Here is a 22,832-nt window from a genome sequence, read left to right on the forward strand (position 1 = left end):
GCTCCAAAGTAATGAATTCTTAGTATCGGTAAAGCACCTTAGGATTATTTTGTTTCCCTTCCTCTCCATTTGAAAAGCTATGTGTTTATGATGGCAGGCTCTGTGCACAGTTAATGGCATGGTTTTGGGATTGTCATCACAGCTTTTTAAAGGCCTTTGCTTCCATCTTCCTGCATGTACCCATCAACTTCACAGGCTTTCTTTAGGGCTGTGGAGCTAGATGTGAAGCACCACTTCAGCTTCTCCAAGGATGAGTGCTGTGGGAGGAGAGAACATACAGGTGGAGAACTCTGGGGTACAGTTGACCCAGTATTTCATAGAATCAGAGAATACCGGGGCCTTTCTAGGTAGAAACATGGTTTAGAGGAGATGGCCCAGCACCTTGTCAAAGTTGAGTCTTGAAAGTGTCCGGTGCTGGGGAATCCACCACTTCCTTGGTGAGATTAGTCTGAAGTCTGACGGTTCTCACAGTGAAAAATTTTCTTCTGATGTCCAGTTGTGGCCCTCCCAGGAGTAACTTGCACCCATTACCCCCTGTCTTTTCTTCTTCTTTACTCATTGCTAAAAGGAAGTCTCCATCTTCTTAGTAGCCACCCTTAAGCACTGGAACATGGCAGTAACGCTTCCCCTTCCAAGTCCTTTGATCATCTTTGTGGCTCTTCTCTGGACCCTTTCAAGCCTGTCTGCATCTGTTTTGTATAGCAGGGACCAGAACAGAACAACAGAAGGCAGTATTCCAGGTGCAGCCTGAGAAGTGCCGAGTAGATTTAGGAAGCCTTTCATTCATTGAGGCCTCTGAGTTGTGGTCTGTAATTTGAGTATCCCTATAAAGAGACTCTGTAAGATACTTACAGTCAAACAGGCACAATGGGACAGTAAGAAGAGAGCACCACAGCAGGGTTTTTCTGCCATAGGGTTAATAGATAGGAGTAGGAGAAAGCTATTTTGCCACAGGATATGTAGGAAAATTGTATCTGCTGTGTTCAGGAGGTTGTAGTGAAGCACTCATCCCAGTGCTCTTCTGCTGACTCAGAATTTGTCAAATTTCTTATTTATTCTATTTTGTAGAACAACAGGAGAAAGAAAATTGGTAAACTGTCCCACTGTTGATCTGGAATTACAATAGGAAGGTGGAATTACAATGGGAATACTGGGTCTTCTCCTGCCATCCCTGTCTCATTCCAGCAGTTACATGGCTCCCAGTTGCAATGGGATGACAAAGTTACTTTCTTGAAGACAACATGGAGCTTTGTTGAGTACATTTCCTTTGTACTCATACCTGTTTTGAGGAGCTACCTCAATTTTCTAAAGAATGCAATAAATTACAGGCTGACTTTTTTTATTTTTAATAATCCAAAACCTTTCTCATTAGGGGAGTGATGATTCTTTTCACATGATTCTAGCTTCACTGAATTTTAGTTGCCTATTTAAAAAATGGCATTAGCAGAAAAGAAGGAAAATTTATAGTGGAAAATACTGTTTTACTGCTGGGATTACTGCTAGCTTCTGTTGTAATTAACTGGTTCTTCCAGGATCCCAAAATCCACATAATCTTTAAATTTGCCAATGTTTTGGGAAAAAAAAATGAAAACAGTAAAGTTGAAAATAGGAAAATAAATTGGAAACTGCCAAGGCTGAGGCATCCTTTTTGTCTTGTTTGTTTGGGTGTATAATTTTTTCTTGGTTTTGGTATTTGTTGTTGTTATTTTTTGTTAATTTAACTTCAAAACGTTGGGTCAAAGTTACCATTCAGTGAACTACTACTTCTGTTTAAAGACAACTTAAAAATTGTTTACAAAATAATAAATACCCTGATTTTTTTCAGCTATGCAGAGAAGCTGGTGTTGGGCAGCAAAGTGGAAGGTAACAGGCTTGGTGCTCTGTACCTAAGGAGATAAGAGGTGTGTAAAGAGAACAGGAGGGTCAGTCACCAGAAGCTAGTTTTGTTGGCATCTCTTAAAAGAAATTTCCCTGTATCCAGTGGCCATAGTGAATAGTTTGTATAGTCATCTGAGGGATGTATATTAGCACTGCAGGCCTACCTGGTTCAACTGGTTGCCAAACAGAAATTTTTAGCCGATATTTTTTGCTTAACTGTTGCATGTAGCAACAGGTATACAGGTGTGTGTACAGGTCATGCATATGCATGGTTCAAGTACATGATGAAGGCTCAGGAAGTTGTCCCCCGAGATCTGAAGTCTTGAAAGTCTGATGAGCCAGTTCCTTGGCAGCCTGAGCCAGTGTAGCTGCTGCCTCTCTTGACCTGTGTTCAGGCTGTGAGCTTGTCTGACCTTCCACTGAACCTGTTTGGAGCAGAAAGCTGGCAGGGATCTGTGCACTTAGCCTGCTGGAGTTCAGCATGCTGAAATAGCTAAAAGCTGTTGCAAAGACAGGAGTAGAAAACACATGGCTAAGCCTGAGGGGGAACCAAATACAGATGTAGCTGCCAGCACTTAGGTTAGTTCAGGATTGTTAAAATTCAAAGGCTGGAAGCAACAACGAAGATAGAACGTGAGGAATAGCTAACTGCTTTAAGGTATTGATTACATCTGAGGTTCACCAGCAGAAATCTGGAGTTTTATTCTTCTGATGGAGGAAAATGTGGTTCCAGAGATGTTGTCTTAACTTCACAGTAGAATCCATGGAGGTGGATTATGTAGTTTGATGCTGAGTATGATTTCCTTTACTTTAGTGAACTTTACTGAACTTTATTGAACTTTACTGAAAAGCAGTTCCTGCTGTTCTGGAAATAGCTTGCCATTTTTTGTGAGTCTTGTTGTGTTCCCCTCTATCTCTGTGGTGACTGACAACATTAAGAAGATATTAAGTATTTCATTTTCTGGCATGTTTGAGATTAAAGCCAAGCTAAAAATAAAAATTGGTGGGAATGTTTGCTGAAAGGTGAAGTAATTTTGCATCCCTCTTGTCTTAGAAATCATTAGTGTTGTTGTTGTTGGAAAATTTACTGATGAAAAGCAGAATCTGCTGTAGGGGAAACTGCACATGCATAATGGAAGTTTGATTTTCTAAAGATCCTATAGTAAAAAGATTTAAATAGAAATTGTTATTGACATTTTTTAAAATTTTTTCTCTACTAATGAAGTGATTCTGTTTTATAAGACTCGAAAAATGAAAGTTTAAATAAATGTGTAACTTGTAATAGAGAAAAAATGCTATATTCTGTATCATAGAGACCTCTTATTATTCTAATGTAGTTACTATATGAAAAGGTGTATTCTGAATTCTCCATTTAGTATTCCAGGAATGTATAGGTATTCAAGTACACTCAATATATTTATCCACAATGTATTTATCCACAATGTATAATTACATTTTACTATTTTGTTCCTCTTGATAGAGTAATGAGTTTGTAAAGCACTCATTTTTTTAACTTACTACCTAAGCAATTTGAAGTATTATTAGAAAAGTATGTGGTTTTAAAACACTTCCTGTGAGATGACTTATTTTTCATCCCTATAAATATTTCAGCTTTAAATAGTAACACTGTAAAAACGATAAAACTACAGGTGTTGGAAGATGTTTTAGGAAACTCTGAGTTACACTTGCCTCTTCTCTCTGTAACACAATTCACTGCAGGATCTGAACAAGCGCCTGTCCCTGCCTGCTGACATCAGGATACCCGATGGCTATCTTGAAAAGTTGCAGATTAACAGCCCACCCTTTGATCAGCCAATGAGTCGACGTTCTCGTAGAGCATCACTAGTAAGTGTAATGCTTTTCTTCGTTAAACAAACCTCTCAGGTCTTCAAGATCCTTATAGAGCAGGTGTGTGTACACCACAGGTACAGTTCACATTCATTTACACCTAGAGTGTAAATGAAGGACTTTCAGGACTTTTAAAGTCCTGAAAGGTAGGGCACGGCAACATGGACCTGTCAAAATCACTGAAGAATTTCACCATTTTTTTCATTTCTCTTCTGCAAATGTGGGGCTGTTGTTTTTCAGTGAAGGTCCTGACCCTTGATATCAGTGGCTAAACTCAACTCCCATGGTGCATAGTTAATTCCTTTTGCCTTTTAGAGCAGGGATGATCTGTTTGAGCAAATAGGTCACATACTCTCAGGTCAAGGCTGGGAGCCTCAAGTGATATGTAGCAGGAAGGCCTAAAGCAGTGTAATATGAAAGCAGGTTTTCCTCACTATTCTTTTTGTATATGATAACAAAACTTTCTTTATCAAAATTTCTGTTGAGAGGATAGATTCTTTTAATTTTTTTAAAGTGTACACAAATTCCTAAGAATATGCATGAGTAAATTCACATAATCTTGTTAGATTTTGAGTTATTTTAAATACAAGCTTTTCCTTGGAAGTGGCAGAATGAGGATTTCTATATTGTAACTAGAGTATAGATGCTAGAAATCTTGGATGCTCATATAAAATATGCACATCCCTGGAATAATTAAAAAAAACAACCTAATTATTGTCTGGTTTTTTATAAAAAATGTTACATTGCAATCAAAATCTGCCCTATCAGCTTTCTTAATATTAATCAAGTGCTTAAAGAATTGCTAGCCCATCCTTGTCTCCCCATCCAGATTCATTGGTGAGAACTTCTTTGCTGTGAAAAACTGGATAGGTTTATGAAATGTGCAGTTTGTTGTCATCTTGGCTTATTGCTTTTTTGCTGAAAAATAAATACAAAGGCATGTGCAGTGAATTAGTTTTATTAATTGTGAAATGTCTTGATTTTTTTCTTTGTAGTTTCCTAAAGTCTGTACAAGGCAATGGTTGAGCTTTGTTACTTATTTTCCCCCTGAAAAAATACAGCTTGGTATGCTAGACTGAAGTTCTGATCTGCCCCATCATCTTTTAAGAGAACTGTATTGAAGGAAAAGATTTTATCAAAGCACTGGATGTAGTGATGTAGCAAGCTGAAATATTTGTGCCAGAATGTTGTAGCTCGTTGACCACTGTGCTACTGGTGTAACATTGCATGGAGGAGAAGACTTGCCCAAACCTTCGTTTCTCAGACACTGGTGTAGTATCTTTTCAGTAGAACCTTTTCAGTGCAAAGTAGTACTGGAGAGCTGGGGGAAGTTTACTGTATATCCAAATTTGTATATCTTGCTCATTTAATGTTGGGCCCTTAGAGCAGCTGAAATTTTCTCCTCGTTAGGTTGTAGAAGACAGAAAAACAGTGCCCTCTAATGAATATGGTGTGTGTATGGAAATCAGCTTCCTGTCGCAAGGTTGTTTTGTTTTGCCTTTTAAAAATGCTTTCAGGGCTTAAAAGTCCAAAATGAAAACTGCCAGCAGGGCTGTGGTATGCTGGCATGTGTTTGCTGCGTTGTCTTTTCATGATTTCAAACTAACCTTTAAAAACAAGAAATTCAAGGACTCATTATTCTCAGATGGTCGTTGGAAGCTTGCTAGCAGACTGTTAATTACAATATGTGTGCATTGTGCTCTTCTTCAAAGGCATGGCTGTATTCAAGGCTTTGTAGGAATCAAAGGAAAAAAGGCTATAAAAAATATCAAGTGAGGACTTGTTATACTTTAGGTCTGGTGTATTTCTTTTGAGATACAACAAAAAAAAAGCTTTTATGTTAATTGTGTTTGGTGTATACAGGTACATGCATGTGCAGTAGCATGGGTGTAATTTATGCACCAGCTATGAGAAACAAGAGACCACAAATATGATGAATCAGTGTTTCTCTTCAAGTCAAGATAGATGTGCATGGCAGGAAAAAAATATTCAGAAATTATTTTGAATGGAAAAGGAAATCGATCTTAGTTTCAAGAATCATAAAATTATTTTTTTCTTATGAATGGCAGGCAACAAAAATATGATTAAAAAACTAAACACATTGAAAGGCAGATCTTGAAAAATACATGTCCTCTGTTATGTAGGAAATACTGTATGATTTTATTGTCTAAAGAAGATTTTATGTTAGTTAGTCTTGATGAACAACATTGAGGCTTCTCAGAAATCAGACTAAGTTGCATTCCAGACTGTCTGGCAGTAATAAAGCCAATGGCTTTAAATTATCCTTTAGTTTCTCCTGTAAACTAAGAAGCCTATCATTTTAGTTCTATTATTATCTAATGCTTACTTCAAGATGTGTTTCTTTAAGTACTTTGGAAACATAGTATTTTTTTTACTAACATTGTACCTGTTATCAGTGGTATGTTTAAAATCTCACTGGAGTTACAAGGGTTGTCAGATGCCAACTTTGCTTGAGTTTGGGGATAAGGAGCTTGGCTTCAGCAACCTCTTGCAGTTTTAAAATATTTCAGTCTTAACACTAATTTATCAAAGTAGAATTACTTTTAATACTATGTTAACATAAGTGTGTGCTCATTTTTTCTATTAGATATATCAAATATGTTCACAGACAAGATCTTGCATTTGCTTCAGATGCATTTTCATGCGTATGTTCTGAAAACCAAATATTAATCCAACTTTTCTCGGTATGCCTTTATATTCTAGTGTTGTCAAGTCTTCATACAGTCAGCATTATCTATGTTGCACTGTGCTACCATGAAATAATATATCACTTCAATATCAGTCAGACTTAGGAGCAAATAATTGTGTTCAGACTTGTGGACATAGGGGCTGAAGCCAGTCCTGGGTCAAAGTATTGCTTCTTAGAAAGAAACAGCAAGTGTTGGGCTATGTTTGCAAGTGGAAGGAAGAAGTGGAACTAGGGAGAAAACCTGGCTTTTTTTCTTACTAAATGTTCAATTGTCAGTATAGCAAAACTACGTAAAGCCAGTGCGTTTGACAGAGTACAGGTTTAAATATTGACATATTTAAATATTTAAATAATTAGGTTTAAATATTGACATGTTTTACATGTCTATTTCTGGCATTCTTTGCACTGTAAAAACAATATAAAGCTTAGGTTTAGCTGACAATAGCCTATGTGAAAATAACTGTAAGAGGTAACCATAATAATTTTGAGAGTAGCAGTGGATTTGAACAGGAAAAGAGTAATATTCTTAGAGTCTTCTGAAAAGGTGTTACATAGGCAGGCAGTCCCTCCTGGCTTGCATTGCAAAGCTAAGTTGCTGATGATAAAAGAGAAGATTAATAGATCCAAGCAAAAGACACAAAGAGTTGAAATTATGAGCCATGAAACATAAATTATTGAGACAAAGCTTAAGCTTGGAGAACAAGGACATTTAGGGGTTTTACTGGCAGAGATTTAGATTGAGAGACACTGAGAGGTCTGAATGGGAGAGGAAAACTGGGTCTGAGATCTTGAACATGTTATATGGTAGAAAGCAAGTAAGCAGTGACAGATATTTTAAAAGAAGGAGCACAATATGCTTATGCTTAGCAAGAGAAAGGATGGAATAGTTCGAGATTACCTCTGTGCTTTAAGCTTAAACCATTAACCAGCATCTCAGGAGTAGTAATCAGAACAGAAGAATGGAGAAGAGTTAACCAGGAGGTTAAGTGGGGTTTTGGTCTAAGTGTAACTCAGTATGTAATTCTTCCAGGATACACAGTAAACTGACCAACGGGCTGAACATTAGGTTTGCATGCTGGGGAACATTTAAAGCATAGTTTGCTAAATTGTTCATAAAATGGTAGAATTGTGCCGTGTTTGGCCAACTACTATCAGGTATATTTTGAAACAAATTTTTGCTTGCTGGTTAAATGATGTGTAAAGAACATGGTTTCAGCAATCAATCTTCCATTTTGTTTCATTGCAGTCAGAAATTGGATTTGGAAAAATGGAAACCTATATCAAGCTGGAAAAGCTTGGAGAGGTAGGTCCAGCTTTCTTTTCAAATGGTTACTGCTTTGATGACAATGTGTTGTGTACAGTCTTACCCAAATTTTAAGTACAAATCTCCAAATCCCTCAAAATACCCTGCTGAATTTATTTTTTCAGTAAACCAGGCATACTCAATGTGTTACTGTGTCACAACCACACACAAGCTATGCATGTATAATAAACAAAAACAAAAAGCGGGAAAAGCAAGACCCCATTAGCATATGGTCTGTAACCTCCTTGCATAGCTGGATTTGTATGCAGATAGGCAAAATTACCCTGTTGATAATAAAACTAGTTAAGTCTGGTGTTATCCTGCTGTGAGTTAGGTGTTGGGGAGCACTGACACTGGACAAGAAACCAGTGCTCTGCCAGAGCTGGGCAGCCAGTGGGATGCTGCCATGTGGAATATGTAATGTTGAGTTTCCCTTTCCTTCTGGGAGGGCAGTTTTCTACCTCCACCCAGTCCCTGAGGTCCAGACAAATAGTAGAATTTAGGGAGGGGCAAGTGTCAGTCCTGTCCAGTTTGGTTAAGGTTGGCCAACGGGATCAGAAATGACAAGGATCAGCAGAATGGGTCACGGTGAGCCTAGCAGAAGGAAGCAGAGCTGTTCAGCATCTCTGCTGTGAAAGTTGCAGCTATTACACTTGCAACATTTTCGTTTCCAAACACGTTTTTTATTTTGCCTCTAGTCCTTCTTAGGAGGGTCACTACACATGCAATAACATTACCTGTCTTTGGAGGAATGTTAATCTAGAAGTTATTAGGTCATAGTTGCAGCTGTACATTATGTCACTTGCATATTAAGTGTAGTGGACACCATCAGGTAGGTACTGTAACCTAAGGCAGTTTCTGTAACTTTGTTGCTTCCTCTTTGCAATTGCTATAGTCATACATACTTGCTGGTTTTGTGAGAATTTCTTGTCCTTATGTAACATGCTTTGAGAGGTTTGCATCTCTTTTTGTCTGAGGAAAAAAAAAAAAGATGAGTCATAATACACACTTTTCATTATGTCAACCAATATTAAAATTAAACTTTGGCAACTCCCCCCCCCAAAAAAAATTTGAAAAACAGATATGAAGTGTGTAACAAAGACAAGAAGCTATCAAAGGAATATAAAGGTTTTCATATCAGTCATGGAAGTGTATGTCTGCAGCCTTTGGGAGTTCAACTGCAGCATAGTGTGGAGATACCTGAGCTAGTAGTAATCAGATAGAGGCTTTCAAGAGGGTAAATGATCCCAGCAGTGAACCATGTGAACTTAATGCTACCTGATCTGACTTCTTTGGTAGTTACATGATGTGTAGCTTTCCATGTAAATTTCAGAGCTGGTAAGCATGTGCATCCCATGTGCCTTATGTGTGTTCAGACTTGTGCTTACAGAGTATTTTTGTAGTTCGACATAAATGCAAATAAATCATTGTAAAAACTATCCATGTCCAAAATGAAACCTATTAAAACCTTGGGCAGAGGTGTGTTTTCTTTATCTGATCTTTCAGTGAAGGAACAACTTGTGAAAGTTTCCTTCTTTTTCCATTTTGTAGGGTACTTACGCAACAGTTTATAAGGGGAGAAGTAAACTGACAGAGAACCTGGTAGCTCTGAAAGAAATCCGCCTGGAACATGAAGAGGGAGCACCGTGCACAGCCATAAGAGAAGGTGATAACCTTTTTTTCCACATCCTAGGATTTCAGATTCCTTTTTAACCAATGTACTGTTTGTGTTTGGAAATAGGCTGTGTGGCAGATTAATGAAGTTGGTACTAATTTTGATGAGGAAAATTTTAGTCTAGACGTATTAAGAGTTAGTGTTTCAAATTTATTTACTTTATGGGGTGCGCTTGTGTTCTCAAATGCAGTGTTATAAAAAGATTATTTTATTAGGATTTAGACTATTTTTAGTGAATAACTTTTAGGGATTCAGATACCTTTTAACATATGCTTCTGCCTGAAATGTATAATTTAGGAAATATTATAGTTTGCTCTGTTGAATACCTTTCTTGTTAACTTACTCTGCGTAAGTTTTATGTTCTTAAAAATAGCTTGAAAAGTTAAATAACTGATATGTATGAACTTGCTAAAAATGTATCTACTCCTGTTATGTTTTGCGTTTATTTACTTTATATCTGATTTTCTGTTTCAGTGTCATTATTAAAAGATCTGAAGCATGCAAATATTGTTACATTGCACGATATTGTGCACACAGACAAGTCTTTGACTCTTGTTTTTGAATACCTGGTAAGTGCTTAAACAGCTAGCAAGCTTTACATCTGATTTATTGTTTGTAAGTTACAAAGACTTAAGAAAATTCTGCATTCTTTTTTAAGAATACTGTAACTGTTACAGTTTTTCCTACATCTAGAACCATTTGGCTGAAAATGGGAAAAATCTAGTCAGTTCTTAACTTGCTGTGAATTAATAAATATTTTTCTGATAATTTCAGAATTTCATTAAAGCAGCCAGTGGTGGTCTTCCTGAGCAAACTATTTGCTTGTACTAAAAACTGTTAGCTGTAAAAAAAGGATAATCACAATTCTTGAAATTATATTTTTCTGTTATGACACAACTCTCACAAGTTAGCCAAGGAAAATGTATAATTCAAAATAAACAACATATTCCATCTTTTCATAACAATCTTTTCAAACAGATACCCACAATTGCATATCTCACTTGCTCACCTCTTGCATTGTAAATTTTTCAATTTCTCACTGCAGCTTTCCTTAATGATCTTTCTGTATAATGTGCTGCAATATATGATGTAATAAGAGGTATGAAGAAAGGCCTCCTAGTTTCCACTGTAACTGAAAAGTCTAGCAAGTTCATAAAAATACTGTGCCACACAAAAGATGGAGAAGGAGGCATAACAAATAATATTGCCCGTGGTTATGCAGCTTGCTGCAAAGCATGAGTATTTTTATCCTCTGGAAAAAATTTAGGGTTTTTATCATTGAAGACTTTCTGCAGAAAACACAAGTTTTCAGATTAATTATTCCAGTTCTAACAATAAATAATATTAATGTAATCTGTTGTCTACAATTTTACTGAAAAATTATGATGGTGTTTTGACAGGACAAGGATCTGAAGCAGTACATGGATGACTGTGGTAACATCATGAGTATGCACAACGTAAAGGTGAGTGTTTTCAGTGACAGTGACTGGCTTCCAGCTTCTCTGTTCTTAAGAATTTCAGAGAACTTAATTATCAGGAGCCATATGGTTTATTGTTTAAAAAAAAAAAAAAAAAGAAAATTAAAAATTAACTTCCTTTTTTCCTTTTTTGGTCTGGCTTAACTATGTTTGACATCAGATGGATTCTTTCTTTTTGGTTTTGATGGCTGTTAAGTGCTTAAAGCACTGAAAACTGGAGATGATATAACTTCATATGCTTTTGTTCTCTTTGAAGTTGCATATTTAAAATTTAACACTTCCTAAAAATAACATGTTTGTAACTATTTTGAACTTTTCCTTCCATTATTTTATATTCATTTATTTAGTTAAATCTAGTTAAATCTGTAGTTTGGTACTGCATCTGCACACTGAGGGAAATGTGGCCTCAGTCATGAATGTGGGTTTGGATGCTGCTGCCTACCATACAAGTAAAAAATTCATGTAAGAATAAGTGATGTCGATCATTCCATTAGTAATAAAATGGAAATTTTAAAAAGATTTAATTGTCTGCTGGTTTTAACTGTGGATGTGCCCAAGTGAAGTGACTCAGTTTTCAATCTGGCCTACTTGACACTAACTCAGGTTTAAGTGTTCCCTCTCTAGTAAGAAGCAGAGTTTGATTTGGAAAACTGGAATAAATGTTTATGTTCTTTAATAGTTCAGGCTTTATAAACAAGATTTAAAAAGGGCACAATAGTATCTTGAAATGAGAGAAGTTGTCTGAGGAGTCTGGGTTACCAGTATTACCCTGCTGTGTTGTAGCCTTATTCTTAGACAGCAGCACATGGCACAAATGTGGTTGACAACACAATGTACCAAATACTGTGAAATGATGGGTTTTGTGTGCATTCCAGTAGAGTTGTCATCCTTATTTTTGGCTTAGTTGCATGCTGAGAAATCTGTTTCTCGTTGAGTTGCGTATGGGATTTAGATATTGGTTACTGTTTGGATAGGTTTTTCTCTTATTCTGTTGTCCCACTGCAGTATCTCTAGGGAAAGACATCTGCTCTTAACTTACTCTTTTGCTTGCTTTGAGAGACTGTAAAGGGAAATTCTTTAATTTGTGTCCACTTCAAAAAGACAACAGAAAACATAATTACATTTGTGCTTTTAATTAACTGCAATTTAGTAAGTGGTGCTTTAAGCTTAAAAAAAAAAAAAAAAAAAAAAGAAAAAAGAAAAGCTTTCAGTGGGGAAGCTGACTTGTAGTAAGTGCAGTTAGAGAACAAGCAGAATTTGCTTGTGGTAATCCAAGCTAAGCAGAGGGACTGTTTTTCCTTGTTTGCCTTCAGTTTAAGCTATACCCTAAGAGCAGATTTATACGGTCAGTACCTTTGGCACTGAGAAACTAGAACAGCTGCTTAACTGTAGTAGCTGTAGGTGCTTACCTTACATTAACTGTGGGGATTTAGGTCATTGTTAACATATGAGAGACCTCCCTGTCATATTACACTCATATTCCTCAAATAATTTATTTTTTTTTTAATCCAAGTAAGGGTGTGTAGTATAAAGATGTGTGTGATCTCTGCAAGTATTACTGTTTCAAACAAAATTTTGACCTAATACAGGTCTTCCTGTGCATTTCCAAAAGAATCTGTACTCACTGTGGTGAAGATCCACAATTTCTGTAGAATAATTTCCTTTGCCTTATTGACTAATCCTTGCTGTCCCAGGGCATGCTGTAGGTGACTATCAGTTTCCACAGCATTCCTGTTAGTATTACATGGGACTGACTAGCCCTGCAACAGTATGGACAGGAGCAGATAGAACAAAACTTGTTGCTTCTCATTCTGCTCTTTGAAAAAGAAGGAGAGGAAGAAGAAAGAAAAAAAAAAATGGATACCAGTTCCTCTTTTTCTAGAATAGATAAATCCCACTTACGCAGTCTGAGAACAGATGGATGCGAGCTACACCTGCTGTGTATTCGTCCAGTTTAGGAAAAAGAATTTGGTGGTGTCACCTTGCACAATAATAAACTGATGTGTTAGAAAATGGTCAAATAAAAGCATTCTAGCGTTTCTCGTCAGAAGTCCCATATGTGCTGAATTTGTCAGCACATTGGTAAGCATTGCTTTCTGTAATGCTTTATATTTTTTCATTATACATTTTTTTTCCTGAACTGGCTGAGGACTGTTGTGTGGTACATTCCAGCAGTGGTTACCCAAGTCCCCTGTTTAAGATCAGACCCTTCCTACATACATAAACTGCAAAATAGTAGTTCCTAATGTAGTGATACAGTAAACTTGGTTGGCTGCCCTCTGCTAAACCTTTCTTCATCCCTTCTTACTACGGTGCCTATATATGTGCAGCATTAGTATGCATGACTGGAGTTTCTTGCTTGGCTTGCAATTCCAAAAGACTAAAATAAACTTCAGTGTGTGTGTCAAGGTGAGGGGATGATCATAAATGCCAGAGGTAGTTGGGCTGTTCCAGTCCTTTCCTCATTTCTCCACATTTTGTGAGCTTGTGAACCCAAGTGTATTTTTCCAATAGAATGCCAAAGTGTTCCTTACATAGTTTGGCACAGTTGGATGCTGAGCTGCATTTTCAGAAGGGATTCTGTGGCAGAGGGGAACTTGAGTTACCCTCTTAATTTGTCAGTTACCTTTAAGGACACTAGTGCAGCAGAGAGCATTGTTAAATGCTTATTCAAAAAATAAACAGCTCTGTGGTTCTCTTCATTTAAGCAGAACAAATTGCTCTTAAAATCTTTGTTGTAAAGTATTAAAGCAGTACATTAGCATAAAAGGATTTTAACTCCCTAAACAATAATGGTGATTTTCAGAATGTGTTCTTATGGAAAAGTACCTTACTTTTTGAGAAGTGTTTTTGTCCTCTTTACAATACAGACTTAACTCTACAGTGCCCACATGGGCCGATTTAGTTGCGCCATCTGTCTTGTAACATTTTTAGTGTAATTTACATAGATGTTTTCTTTTGTAGCTATTTTTATACCAGATTCTTCGTGGTTTGGCATACTGTCACAGGAGAAAGGTATTACATCGAGATCTGAAGCCACAAAATTTACTCATTAACGAGAAAGGAGAACTGAAGCTCGCAGACTTTGGTATGAAATCACCCTGTAACAAATATTTTCTTCACTCAAAAAAAATCCATCTTTCCTTGTAAAGGGAAGATAAGGGCATGGAATCTGTAGTGAATTTGTGTATTATTAGATGGAAAATGGAAGCCAGCCTTTTACAGGATATTAGTAATTAAAGTTATAGGTGTGCAGGTAATAATGTTGCTTGACTTTTGGTTTGAAGGCAGTTCTTGCAGCTTGCTTCGAAATTGACACAGTCATATTCTTGAAGTGGAACTTAAAGTTTCCATTCCAAACACTTTGCAGTCACTCCAGAGTAACCCTGACTGGAGAGAGAGGGGATCTGTCCACATGCTGAATAATTAGGTGTTACTCCATCACTGATACACAGAGTTCCTTTGGGATTTCCAGTAAAGTGAAGACATACAGAGTTTCCTGTTATCTTCTGTATCAGGAAGGTCCTTGTAGAATTGTTCTACCACTACTTTTTCCACTACTGTATGAATGAAAGTTGCTTAGAAGATTACATCTAACACAATAGACCTAAATTTTATTGAAGGATACTACTGTCAATCAGGCAATGTGAGGGTGGAAAACCCCTGTTGATCCAACACTTGTTTTTTTTCTACCATTTCATTACTGAGTGTTGCCTTCTGACTCTTGGTACATGATTGCCAAATGAAAATAGTGCTGAAGAGTTTTCACAAGCAGAAGTGTCATATTGATGTAGTTCTTCGTTGTTTCAATAAGATTTATAGGATTGTTCCAGGTTTTGATCTGTTTACCTGTCTTCTGTGCTTACAAACACTGATCATGAGATGGCTATAAATAAGAGGCAAAACACAAGCTGTAGAAATGTATTTACTAGGGCTTTTTAATGACAATAACTGGGAAGGTATTTAGCAAGTATAATAAGGTTGATTTAGCTCTTAAAATTTCTTTGTCAATTTCATGCAAAAAAAAGATTCCAGCAAGCTGCATGTGACTCCTATTTTCCTTTCTGTCAGGATTGGCTAGAGCCAAATCTGTTCCTACAAAGACCTATTCCAATGAAGTTGTCACGTTATGGTACAGACCACCTGATGTCCTCCTCGGATCTTCAGAGTATTCAACTCAAATTGACATGTGGTTTGTATAGCTGTGTCTAATACAAATTTTTGTTCTCAGTCAGTTTAAAAAATGTCACCTCATTTATGTAGTAGCATTCAGATACTTTTCCCTGGAATTTTTGAGGGCTACAACTGAGTTAAGCTTTTTAAAGAGAGGATTGGCAGGCAGGGAAGTTGCTATTATTTCTCTCTGAAAATGCAGTGAGAGTACCTTTTTATTGCTTAGAGTAAGCAAGCACTAGGTCTATAGTGTTAGGGGAAGAAAAGGTGTTTTCTTAATGACATGGGTGTTTTACTGTGAAGGAAGAGAATATAATATAGCTGTGAAATAGTTTTTGGTTAAGTTTTTACTTTTGTTGCTGTGTATCTTTCAAAACAGTATTTTTAGTAGCAGTATATGCCTCACAGCTAACTTAATTTAACTGAAGGGATATCACAGGAGTCTTTAAGAGTGTGTCCTGGGTTTAGAATTGAAAGCTTAAATTGTTGGACTGCTTCTGATTTATCTTTTTCTCTGTTTCCATAAAGGGGTGTCGGATGCATATTTTTTGAAATGGCATCAGGAAGGCCTCTTTTTCCTGGCTCAACTGTTGAAGATGAACTGCACTTAATTTTCAGACTTCTAGGTAAATGGATACTTGTAGCAGTAATGTTAATACTATATGTTTGTTCTAAGCATTTTTTCTACAAGAATTGTAGATCTTTATTTGTAAAGAATGATATTTTATATTGTAGTATGATTACAGTGATTGCCTGTTTATATCCAAGCTATTTCTTTACACATTTTTAAGTTAAATTTGTTGGTTTCTTTAAATGCAGGAACTCCATGTCAAGAAACGTGGCCAGGCATTTCTTCCAGTGATGAGTTCAGAAACTACAACTTTCCTAAGTATAAACCTCAGCCCCTCATCACCCATGCACCAAGGTACGTTGTGTTTTACTGACAGAAAATAAGCATCCCTGTGGCTTTGCATATTTGTAAATGTGAACCTTTCCAAGTATGGTCTGCTACCAAGTGCTGGAAAACTGCACATCCGTTGTGTTATGGTGGGCAGATATTGTGGGCAGACCTATAGAATGATGAATTCTGATTAATAATGCCTGCAAAGTAGGAGTATTCACACAGCACATCCTAAATAGCATAAATTCTTTATATAATAGGCCCTTTGATAAAATGGCAAGATTTCCTCTAGTAGTCTCTCGGAATCATTGTACAACTGTCATAAGGAATTTGAAGACTCTGCACAATTACAATAAATAAATTTCATCATGAAGATTGCCACATTTTTTTTAGTTGACTCTAAAGAAAAAGATCTAACATTGTGTCCTTCTAATACCCGAGTACTGTTAAGAAGTAAAAAAACCAACAAACAAAGAAAAATTATCTAGGTCAACCTAGTAAATCAACAATCCACAGCTCAGCATTTGTCTGTCCCCAGTGTTTTTCAAATAATAGTCTTGTTCTGAGATGCTGGTACTCATATCTATACACATTTACATGCAGAAAAGTTGTTTAGGTGACAGTTTTGCTTTTGTAAATGTAGTTCAATGACTGTTTTAATTTTCTTAAAATATTTTTATTTTTAGGCTAGACACCGAAGGAATTGAATTGATAGCGAAGTTCCTTCAAGTAAGATGTGTTTTGTGGCTTTACTTGATTAAAGGGCAAGTTTAGAGTTCTAATATGTTAATTACAAAATGTATTAGAAACTATAATAAGTGCTAGATCTATCTTGAAGTGGGATATGTAGCTAAGTCTGTAGAGGATGACAGATACGGGAAAACTGTGTCCTGTAAGAATTAAAAATGTGTTTAGGGGTGTTTTGGTTTTTTTTTTCTTTTTTTGGTTGTTTTTTTTGTTTGGTTTTGGATTTTATTGGGGGTTTTTGTATTGTGGTTTGGTTTTTGGGGTTTTTTTTTGCACAAGTTATTTCTTCTTTTACTACTATTTTTTTTTTTTAAATAGAATTTATTCTGTATTAGCAATTCTCCACAAAAATTAAAGCTCTTCTGAAATACAGTATTAAAAGAGAACTTCTAAATAGAACTACTGAATTCCTGTAGCTGTGAACTTAGCTTCCTACTAGAGAAGCAATTACTAAGGTGTAATATTACTCTTTGATCTTGCCATCTGTATTCAAAAGGTAAGGTGGTATGTGGGCTTAATCTTTTAATCTGTATTAAAAAATGAGCCAGGAGCAAGGAGAAGGGAATCAAGATGGAGGACCAATTCTACTTTTGAGTAGGTGCCAAAGCACTGTAGCTTCACGATGTTAAAAATGCTTAGTGCCTAAGGTGGAGTGCAGTTTCTCTGCTTTGCAGCCTTTGATTTAAATTCTATGTCAGGTCTTCATTTATTTACACACGGTGAATGTACACAGTACTTGCAGTCCATGTTTGGACTTTGTTCTTGTTTATAAACAGCTTTTTAAGTGTCTGCATCTTTGTCCAAATGTCCACATATGCCAAGCCAACAACATTTGAGCAGAGATTGAAGACTCTGTTGTCTGCAGTTCCATTTTATGCAAAATGCTGCAGCACAGTCCATTGAATTAGAAAACCTTTGTGGTCTCATGTAATGGTATTTCATTGCAATTTATTATTGCAACATAATGTAGACAGAAGCCTGCCATCTAATCATTGTTCCATCTATAAAGATTAAGTGTATTTTTGACTTGCATCTATTCACCATAATTAATTTTACTATTTTAGCAATCTTGTTATATGTTGAAAATACTGATTTAGATAACATATGTTAGATTTTAATGTGTGAAATAAAAACAATGAAAACAAATTTGTCCTAGTGGGAAGTGCTAGACAAGTAGAACTCTCTTTGATTGAATCATTTGATGCAAGGAGTTTTTTAATGAAAACCAACAAACTTGTATCCTTTCATGTCAATAGTATGAATCGAAGAAGAGAATTTCAGCAGAAGAGGCTATGAAACATGCATACTTCAGAAGTCTTGGAACAAGAATACACACTTTGCCTGAAAGTAAGAGGAGTAGTAAAGTAGCTGAGTATTATTAAGATAGTACATTAAAGCTAAGTACATTGCTTAAGGTAAATCTCTCAAGTATAATCTCTTTAAGTATGGCATATATTGGCTTAAATATTTGGGAATAGGAACCATTTTTTAATGTCTAAACTGTATAATTAAGAATGTTCAATAAAGAATAGTTATGTTTGGATGTGAATTAATTTCTTTGTTAAATTGCAGGTGTTTCAATATTCAGTCTAAAAGAGATTCAATTGCAAAAAGATCCTGGCTTTCGAAATTCTACTTACCCAGAGACAGGTATGGAAGTCCTGATATTTTCTCACATCTGCAAATGGAAAGCTGTGCCAGAGGCATTTGGAAGCAAAAAATATATTGTTAAATTGGTCTGTGTGAATGTGCTTGAACAAATATCAAGAATAATTTGCTCAGATTCCTGTAGAGACATAAATGCTAAATACACAGAAGGAACCGAATTTTATTAGGAGTGGGGAGAGGGACTGATAATAGGAGGATATCTTGGAGTTTCAAACCATGATTTGTGGGTCAGTTGTGGCAGAGTAAAAAAAAAAAAAAAAAATGTGCAGCAGGTGCAGTTAAAAGAAAAAAGCCCAAAGGTTATTCGTGCAAAACAGAAGGACAGAAGACGTAGATGACAGCTGAATACTGTGTTGTTCAAATGCTTTTGTTGGTTTCTTACCCCCTTACATGTTCTGTTGTAGGACATGGGAAGAACAGAAGGCAGAGCATGCTTTTTTAAAGTGGGTGATGCAGAGTCAAGCCCAAGCCTATCCTGTCAGTCAAGGAGTGGGATCTGAAGGCAGTGCTCTCTGTTGGTGGACTTGGAATCGCAGTTTGTCTACACTGTCCTCTTCACAGTGGAGTCTTTTTATTTCCAACCTGCAGATTATGTTTTTATATTTGTTGTCACAGTGTGACAATTTTTTGTACAGTTGGTTTTAAGGTCTCCTCTGCCACTAGAGCCAGTAGGTTACAGCTGTTGATGTAACTGTAGCTGCAATTTTTGTGCAGGACTGAGAAACACAGTGCATTATTTATTGCGGAATCATTGCTGCTAAATAACTACTGTCTGTATAGTTAACAAAACAGTTCCATGCCTGAAGAAGTTGCAATGGCTTTATAATATGTGAATGCATCTGTTTCTCTTCATAAAATGTTCTACTGCTGCGGGGTTATTTTGTATTTCTTAAACTGCAGTGTTTCCTGGAATGTAAACATAGCTTTGCTTGGCTATAGGTGAACCATCTTTAATGCTCTAAGTTCATGGCACTTAATTCCTTATTTAACATTGGGAGTATGTGTTGAAATAGTTGACAAATTATAATGCTTATTTTGTTTTTGAAAAGCACATGGTGTGGAAGTTGATTGAAACAAGTGAACTGTAACTATTATTTGCTCTCCAATCCTATGTTAGTTGTTGAAGAATTAGAGCATGGAGGCTGGATGATAAATTTTGTCAGGCTTACTCCAGCATAAGGTATTTGCACATTCTTGTGCATACAGGGCCTGCAAAAGCAATGACTTTTTTTACCTTGTTTTTAACTTAGAAATACAAATAGTAAAAAGATGATTCACGTATGTTGGACCCTGTCTTACTTTTGAAATTTAGAATCTTTTCATTACAGACAAACAGGGCAACTAATAACGAGAGCATGGGAATAATGTCACACTTTTCCCACCTTGTTGCTCTCCCACTTGTGCATTATTCACTTGAAATCAACTGGAAAGATGCAAGTTTGTACTTGGTAAGAACTCACTATGCTACAGAGCTTTTACATGGGAACTTAGAGACTTTTTCAGATCTTAGATGTTATCTGTTTACCAGAGATAGTAAACATGTTACTACTATGCTTATGCATCTCAGTGAGTATCATAAGTACACCCTTGGTGATGGTTACAGTATTTTTAAGCATTTGTGTTCACCTTTATGAACCTATTTGTTTAGTGCATCTTAAAGAGACTGTAAATCTTTATTGGTATATTTTGAAATGGTCATGTAAATCTTTGGCTGGTATATCATGAAAATAGTCATAGGTAATTTAATTTTTCCTGACATTCACTGTAAAACATTCAGGGGTCCTACCATTTCTGTTCAGGAAATCTTGTAGTTTATTGTTATTTAACAGTATTAAGTGAATTTTTGTATATTTCATTTTAACTTTATTTGTGAATAGTGATTGTGGCATGTTTGGGGGTGTTTTATTAATATTTCATTGATACTGGTAAATTTTGAATTGGGATTTTTTTTTTTTCTTTTTCTGGAAGAGAGAAATTCATGTGTAATGGTGACTATTGGACCACTACTGCTTTTCAGCATTTGTAAACCGGTTTTACGTTAAATCTTGTAGACCTAACAAACTGCTGTTATTTCTAACTGACCGACCTGTATTAATATTGTACTTTTGAAAGTATAAATATTATGTGGAATTCTTTGGTTTTGTTTCGAAATTCATGATAACAAAGGCCCTGTGCTGTTAAAAATACAGACTTCAGTGAGCTTGGGGTTCTTGGGGCATTGTTGGAAACGTTTCTGTTGCAAGAGTCACCAGTGTCAACTTGGGCTGCTTTTTAGTTCATGCTACACAGAAGTAGGGGCAGTGAAGTGGCTGAGGCTCTTCAGATCTTGTCATAAATATGGTCCATAGTCCAGTGGTCAGCAAGGAAAGCCTGCGTGTCACACAGCACCAGAAGTCTTGCCTAGGTCTAGGAGGGTGGTACCTGTCTCTGGTAGACTCCTGCACCTCCCAGCAGTGCCCGTGGGAGCTGGGGGTTGTGTGTGTGTGTGTCAGAGGCAGATTTGGCACTGACGAAAATCCTTTGTCCTAAAATAGTTGTTATATATATATTTTTTATAGTTGCTATGGATCTGCTCTAGATTTTATACTGATTAACTTTGTAGGAGAACATTGTAGACATGATGGTGTTGAAGAGAGAAGTATCAGGAAAACATCCCCTCTTTTTTACAAAATTAGCAAAGATTCTATAGAGTAAATGTTCACTGTGGATAAATGTGGGATTTAGCGTTTCTAGAACAGTAAGATTTTATAGGTCATAAAAGAACAAGTAATATTGTGACACTAATGAGTAAAGGACTTAAAGGTTTAACTGCTAAAATGAAGTGCATTAAAAAATTAAGAAAGGGATCAGCTGCCAAAAGGAGGTTTCCATTTTAAGTAGGAATTCAGCTCTTTTTCTTACAGATGGAAAGATCTTCCATAAAATTAAAGCACTCTGTTTATAAAGAGATTTTTCTAAGGACCTGCAGGTGAATTGGTTTGCTTTCTTAAGTAGCTTTAAAGAATGTATTTCTTAAGAAACTTGGCATCTGGGGTCAAGCCAGTTTCTTTTCTTCTTCTTCTTTTTTTTTTTTTTTCTTTTTCTTTTTTTTAATTATTATTATTTGTTTATTGTATAGAATTGAAATTCCTACATCAGCAGAGACATTTCTGTGGCAGCTGCCTCTTTGGGGCAGTAGTCAGCGAGTTTGAAGTCGCTGGGCTTTTCTCCAACATCCTTTTTGTGCAGTTCAGAGTTATTCCTCCTGTGTCTTAACAGCATCAGGCTCTTGCAGACTCTGTTTCACTGTCCCCAAGAACTGTTGGGAATTTTGGCCTTTTGGGGAGAAGACCTCAACCATGACAAAAACCAAGCAGATAGCTGCTGAAAGTGGATGACTTGCAAGATTTGATATGACAACCTTTGCTTTAAGATGAGCGATCAGTTAATGAGAGATGGCCTGCAAGTTGTTGCTGATTAAGTGATTATTTTTAAAAGATAACCAGTGTGTCCCATCTACCCCAGGGTAGGAATGCCAAGGTGTGTGCATGGGTGCATGTAGGTATAAGGTGGACTTGAGGACAGGAAAGAGGCAGGTGGTGCACATGGAGGTGAAGGCTGAAGGGAAGAGAGGGTGGGTGGAGGACAGGGACTGATGGGAGAGGACAGAACAGGAGATTGAAGGGGGAAAGCAGTGGCTCAGCAATGCTCTAGTGGAACGTGCATCTCAACACAGCTGTGTTATTTTTGTGCTGCTTTACCTCAGCATTAAGTAGCCAGAGTGTATCCCTGAATTGGGCAATAAAAGCTAAAATAAAAAACTATTAAAGAATCAACATGCTTTGTACTTGCAAATCATTTGAAAAACTGCAGGGTAGCATTCTTTGGGCTGCTTGCTTGATGTTTGCACATGAGTTTTTTAATGTAACAAAGGTATATTGTTAAGATGGAATTATGGTTAAGAATACATTCAGTTACTGAGGACAACATATATAAAAGGTATATTGTAAATATCCCTGAGCTAAATATCATAAACCCAGGAAATACCAGGAATTAAGATCAGACTTGAAAAAAACTCCAAATTAGGGTGTGGAAATGCACAGCTATAGCACTTTTGACAATTAATTAGAACCTACTGTGTCTGTGATGATCTGGTCACTAACAGGCAGGGGTGAAGTGATTGGCACACCTTGTTAGCATGTTTCAACACCTTGTTTTTTCCTCAGTAAAGTTTGGTTTTGAAACAAATGGAAGATTTCTATGAAATTTCTTCATTTGGGGGAGAAACTTTTTACAGTTTTTGAATGCTTTTTACAGATTATTTTTTATTCTTTTTTCCACTTCAGGGACCAGGCTGTTAAGAGATTGAGTGCTACTCTTTGGCCTATATGCTACATCCATTTATCTCACCAACATCTAAATCAGACCATCTTAAGAGACTGACAAGATAACAAGAAGAGATGGTAAAACAT

General features: G+C 36.5%; 1 protein-coding gene across 4 annotated transcripts in view; it reads left to right on the top strand.

Annotated features, from left to right (window-relative positions):
* CDK17 (cyclin dependent kinase 17) overlaps positions 1–20,511 on the top strand; it is a 113,166-nt gene extending 92,655 nt beyond the window's left edge. For 3 of the 4 annotated variants that reach the window (XM_071764463.1, XM_071764455.1, XM_071764471.1), the window contains 13 exons: positions 3,598–3,723; positions 7,683–7,739; positions 9,291–9,405; positions 9,889–9,983; positions 10,815–10,877; positions 13,857–13,980; positions 14,964–15,084; positions 15,594–15,691; positions 15,885–15,990; positions 16,653–16,695; positions 17,970–18,060; positions 18,286–18,363; positions 18,786–20,511. In XM_071764463.1, the coding sequence (XP_071620564.1) occupies positions 3,598–3,723; positions 7,683–7,739; positions 9,291–9,405; positions 9,889–9,983; positions 10,815–10,877; positions 13,857–13,980; positions 14,964–15,084; positions 15,594–15,691; positions 15,885–15,990; positions 16,653–16,695; positions 17,970–18,060; positions 18,286–18,363; positions 18,786–18,823 (1,155 nt within the window). In that variant the 3' untranslated portion in view covers positions 18,824–20,511. The remainder of the gene's footprint in view (positions 1–3,597; positions 3,724–7,682; positions 7,740–9,290; positions 9,406–9,888; positions 9,984–10,814; positions 10,878–13,856; positions 13,981–14,963; positions 15,085–15,593; positions 15,692–15,884; positions 15,991–16,652; positions 16,696–17,969; positions 18,061–18,285; positions 18,364–18,785) is intronic. The other variant, XR_011729972.1, reaches the window with a different exon arrangement.
* Positions 20,512–22,832: the final 2,321 nt, after the last annotated feature.

Source organism: Heliangelus exortis, chromosome 1 (assembly GCF_036169615.1).
Source record: "Heliangelus exortis chromosome 1, bHelExo1.hap1, whole genome shotgun sequence".
Lineage (NCBI taxonomy): Eukaryota > Metazoa > Chordata > Aves > Apodiformes > Trochilidae > Heliangelus > Heliangelus exortis.